This window comes from Phragmites australis, chromosome 10 (assembly GCF_958298935.1).
Source record: "Phragmites australis chromosome 10, lpPhrAust1.1, whole genome shotgun sequence".
Classification (NCBI taxonomy): domain Eukaryota; kingdom Viridiplantae; phylum Streptophyta; class Magnoliopsida; order Poales; family Poaceae; genus Phragmites; species Phragmites australis.
The window spans coordinates 13,997,954-14,002,860 of record NC_084930.1 but is presented as its reverse complement, the minus strand read 5'-3'; the positions used below and the strand labels follow the sequence as shown (position 1 = coordinate 14,002,860).

Genomic DNA, 4,907 nt, shown 5'->3' with positions numbered 1-4,907 from the left:
TAATATGTCTAGATCATTGAAATGTTCCTTTTTATTTTTGTCTGTTAAGACTTACCAAGATCACACAGAGAAGGATGAAGGCCGTCCTTTATCCAAGATGGTATTGCTGTATCCAAGATATAAACCAAAAAAATATGCCTGCAAAATAGAAATTATAGGTTATTTCATCGAGGATGGCATGAATGTACATTATATGCGGTTAAAAGGAAAAATATTTAATTTTCAAGTAACGCTCTGCAAATATAAATGATTTCATATTTTTCTCGTAGACTATGTTGGACATAACCTGGCTGCAGACAATGTAGGCATATCTTACAAATAAAATCTTGAATCTACCATAAAAGTGCCACAGCTTTGCCGTGCCTAACCCTCGTCGGTTAGTCGTATATAAATAGAAGGGATTATCAAGTTAATAGTTTAGAGGAATCAAAAGTTTGATAGTACTATATGTAAAATATTGTATATATTATAGCTAAAGGTTCCTTAACTTCGGTTATATTACAACAAAATAACTTCATGAGCTCCAAATGTCAGAACTGTGACCAATATAGTTCAGGTTAGATACAAGTTACAGAAAATCTCCTTCAATGGTGATCACCAAAGATCACGAGTTCTCGTCGGTGTCATTTGCGAAGATTGAAGAACTTTTGTAGCAACCTTTGGTTTCTTGATCACTTGCAGCGGAAAGCAGTAATGAATGCCTTTCCAACACCCTTCCTAGCCTCAAGAAATACATAGCATGAGAGATGCCCCACTGATTATATATATTATACCCCCCGAATAAAATTTGTCTTTACTTAATCTTTGGTCCACATAAATACATAATCATTCATTTATGCATTTCATTCTGTTTGCGCCAGAGTACTTTGTGATGACCATTGATATCACATTTTATTAGCATGCCTTTTCCTTCTGAGTCAGTTAGAGCACAGACTTCTCAGAGGCTATATCAAGTGAATGGTCGCTGCAAGCACCAGAGATTCATTCAGTGTTGTGGATTATGGAGACAGTGGTAGCCTTGACCCATTTTCCTCTATATTATGGAGAAAGCAAGTGTATGAACTAAAACAAGTGAATCTAACAGACGAATCGAAGCAGGTGTTTGAACGGAGAAAGTATTTATTAGCATGGCCTTTTACTTCTGAGTCAGTTAGAGCACAGACTTCTCAGAGGCTACATCAAGTGAATGGTCGCTGCAAGCACCAGAGATTCATTCAGTGTTATGGATTATGGAGACAATGCTAGCCTTGACCCATTTTCCTCTATATTATGGAGAAAGCAAGTGTATGAACTGAAACAAGTGAATCTGATGGACGAATTGAAGCAGGAGTTTGAACGGAGAAAGCAAGAAACATTCATAAAGGAGGTGTACAAACTGAGAGAAGTGAACCTGATGGATGAATAGGAGGAGTGCTTGAGAATGGAAAAAGAAAGCGGCGTAGCTGCACTCTCGCCGCTGATGACCGCTATGGGCCACCACGGGACGCCGTCTAGGCCCTTCTCAGCCATCCAGTCGACCCCTGCCTCCGTTTATTGCCGCCGTCGGTCAGCTTGCCGCGCTTCTCCGTAGATTCCGACTAAATGAGAGAGAGAGATAGATAGAGAGAGAGAGGAAGAGAGAGAGGGGGGGGGGGGGGGGCAACGCTGGCCGTGGGGAGAAGCCGGCGTCAGAGGAGGCGGTGGGGGTCTCGGCCGAGCCGTAGGCGCAGAGGAGCACGCCAGCTGCGCCTTAGGACGACGACTCTGGTAGGCTACCGCCGTCGACGTGCAGCAGCACAGGGTTGTTATCACCGCCGTCGGTCAGCTTGCCCCTGTGAGGGCGGGTTCCCATAGCTCGCTGGTTGCTGCGGTCCCCGGCCTTCACTGGCTTGCACGCGGGTTTTGTCGCAGGTCTGGCCGATGGGAGGTGCGTACGCGTCGGGTTTAGCTGCCAGTGGTAGGCGGTGGAAGGCAGGTACGCGTCGTCCTGCTGTCGTGTTTGGGAGAAATTGGTGCGGAAGAAGAACAGGGTGTAGTAAAACACAACAAATCAAATATATCTTAGATAGCTTACGAAGGATCTTCCAATCTGCGGATGTTTGACAGATGATTTTTTTGAGCCTGAGAAATGAGTTGCAGCGCTGCTGGAGAGCTTGGTTACTGGAATTGCTTCAAGTCGTAGCTCCCAAGGTCTACATATTTCTACTTCTCTCTTCGCACACCGCGCATCAGAGAGTTCTACTCCCTTCGCCCGCGTACAAGCTAAGGGTAGCAACTCCAGGTGTCTGTTGCTGATCGGACGGCTTCAGTTAAAAAAACTGATATGGATAGTGCCAGACACTGAGAACGCGACCGCATTTAGAGTTATAAGATTCTTGCGTCCGGTGGGTGGGGGGAAGTGAGAGGGAGAGGGCACGGAAAGAAGCGGGCCCACTTCTATGTCCGAGACAATAACACCAAAAGTCATGACATCATGCTATTGAACTACAACACTAGGTCCTTTGACATCATGAGATGACACGCCAATGAAAACATACAACATATATCCTACGTGTAAAGTGTATGACACCAAATTAGAGGGCGTCTAAGAATAGCCTAATGACGCTAAAGGTTGTGGCACTGTGCGAAGGGTTCATTTGAGAATAAAGTTTTCTGTAGGATTCATTTCTGAACAATATTTTTGAAAAGGGCCAAAAAGTAAAAATTCCACATGATATTGTAGGTATACCATACACAATACCCACCTGCCCTCCTTGCACTAATCGCGAAGCATTTGAATGGCTAGTATAGTACCAACGGGCCGCTGGTAGATCCAGAATTTTGGCCTTCGGGACCCCTACCTATATCTACCCAGAGGCTAGAACACATCCTCACTCGTCTCGCCCAAAATTCAACTCCTAGGCGACACCATGACCGTACAAAACTAAGTTAACTTGCCGTGCAAGTCCATCTTTCACTGGGCGCTCGCTCCATCGACAGCGACCCGGTGAGCTCGATAAAGACACGTCTCCAAATCGCTGTCCCATCCCCGAAACGAGCCGAAGAACTCGAGAACCGTAAGCCGCGCAAACCACCGGCCACGCCTCCAGAGGAAAGAAACCCGACGCTCTCCACCCCACGACCAACACCTATTTATCTCTGCTCCTCTCGCCGCCATGGAGTCCTCGACACACTTCAAGAACACCTCTTCCGGAAGCAGGACAGTGGGACAAGCTCACAACTCGTAAGCACCGGCGGCCTAGCTTGGTTGTAGCATTCGCAGGAGCAAGCAGCGCACAGGCACATGCTGGCCCTGCACCCAAGGCTGGTCGCGAGCGACGCAGCGGACGACAACGATGAGGATAGCAGAGGCTGGTACTACGTCGTGGTGGCCTGCGTCTCTCTACTGCTCTTCGTCATGCTGGCAGCAGCGGGCAGCGTCGTTAGGGCCTGCGCCATCACAGGCGCGGCCTTGCTCCTGCTCGGGCTCGTCGGCTGGTTCGCGCCCACGGGGACCAGGAGCGGTACTCTGGCCATGCGGCAGCAGGCTCCCGCGCCCGCGCTGGGGGCTGTGCGGCTGGCGCACCACCGGTGCTCGTGTGGGCTGGCGGACGCGGCGATCGGCGCGCTGCCGATGTTCGCGTTCGAGCCCCCTGCAGCGAAGGATATCGGCGGCGACGACGACGATGGGAGAGGCAAGCCGCGCGGGAACTCCGTGCCTTGCGCGGTGTGCCTGGAGGACGTGCAGGCCGGCGAGATGGTGCGGCATCTGCCGGCGTGCAGGCACCTGTTCCACGTGGACTGCGTCGACGTGTGGCTGCGCGCGCACCGGACGTGCCCGCTCTGCCGCCGCGAGCTCTCCCCGCTGAACGTCACTGACCCCTCGCCCGACGAGTTGCCACCGGTGTGATAATCCTGTATATATGTAATCCTTCTGAGTAATCAGCAAGACACGATGAAGAAAAAATTCGATTGGGTTGATGGAATTTCGAAGGCGCAGCAGACAAAGCATAACTCTGGGAACTGGAGGTCGAGAAACTGTGTGACTCCAACAGTCGCCTGATGGTTCAGGTTGCGAAAGATACGTGAGCATCTAGCCAATGGAGACTGGTACCGAATCGTACGGAGTCCAGACTTCGACACGCTTGAAATCCGCCGCTGGGCATGTGTATGTATCATATCAGACAACCAGTCTATCACGTCAGGCGCAGCTTATGTTTCTAAGGCAAATAATGAATGCTGGCACGTGTTTCTTAGCAAACCCAAGTCTGTGGGGTGGGGTTGCGATTAAGGACCCTCAACGCTGTTATGGCTCCGCTAGTTTATGTTGAAGGATCATCAGGCTTACGATCTCTTCGACATCTCATGGCTCCGATGGGTTCTGGACGTTATGCTTTTGGAGCCTTTAGACCTTTAGAGCTATTGGGTTTTCAAAAAATTAATCAGGAGGGGTTCGTATGTCGTCTTCCATTTGTAGCGAAGTGATCGGTATTTAATACCAGTTAAGGAGTACCTGTATGACACGCTGGTGCAGTATAACACCGGAATAGATGACCAGCCGCTACAACAACCGCCTCGCCAGCTGTAGCAATGATTTACGGAGCTGTCTCTATACCCTGTGGTACAATAAAGAACTTGTATCTCTAATAGTCTCATATGAACATGTTTATATATTTACACTCTGAATATTAGTATAAATACAGATCCTTAGCCACCAAACCAAGCGAGGGGAGGGGCATATTTCCCTGAAAGCTCATGGTGTTCTATCCATCTTCACTTCTCCTCCAAGCTTGAGTTATTCCTGTGAATTGGCTCTCGCACTATTTTGTTTGTGGAAGACATTTTTTTCACTAACAGCTGGAGCCATCCGTAGGGAGAGAAATAAGTGTAGAAGCATTTGAAGAGGTAGGATGCTACCAAAGAAGAAAACTGTCAGGGCGGCGGACTCC

The 4,907-nt window shown here is 48.9% G+C and overlaps 1 protein-coding gene and 1 long non-coding RNA gene across 2 annotated transcripts; one reads left to right on the top strand and one right to left on the bottom strand.

Moving 5' to 3' along the window:
* Positions 1 to 448: 448 nt before the first annotated feature.
* Positions 449 to 2,249, bottom strand: LOC133883650 (uncharacterized). Its single transcript, XR_009902928.1, has 2 exons — positions 2,054 to 2,249; positions 449 to 1,969 (listed from the first exon to the last, which is right to left on the bottom strand). It is a non-coding gene; the product is annotated as an uncharacterized LOC133883650 (long non-coding RNA).
* Positions 2,250 to 2,949: 700 nt separating this feature from the next.
* LOC133883645 (RING-H2 finger protein ATL8-like) lies at positions 2,950 to 4,321 on the top strand. The gene has a single exon (XM_062323020.1). The coding sequence runs from the start codon at positions 3,263 to 3,265 to the stop codon at positions 3,866 to 3,868; it is 606 nt and encodes a 201-aa protein (XP_062179004.1). The 5' UTR covers positions 2,950 to 3,262; the 3' UTR covers positions 3,869 to 4,321.
* Positions 4,322 to 4,907: the final 586 nt, after the last annotated feature.

What these genes read in the sequence shown, in the direction of transcription:
- LOC133883645 (XM_062323020.1), top strand. Translation starts at nt 3,263, where the DNA reads ATGCTGGCCCTGCACCCAAGGCTGGTCGCGAGCGACGCAGCGGACGAC.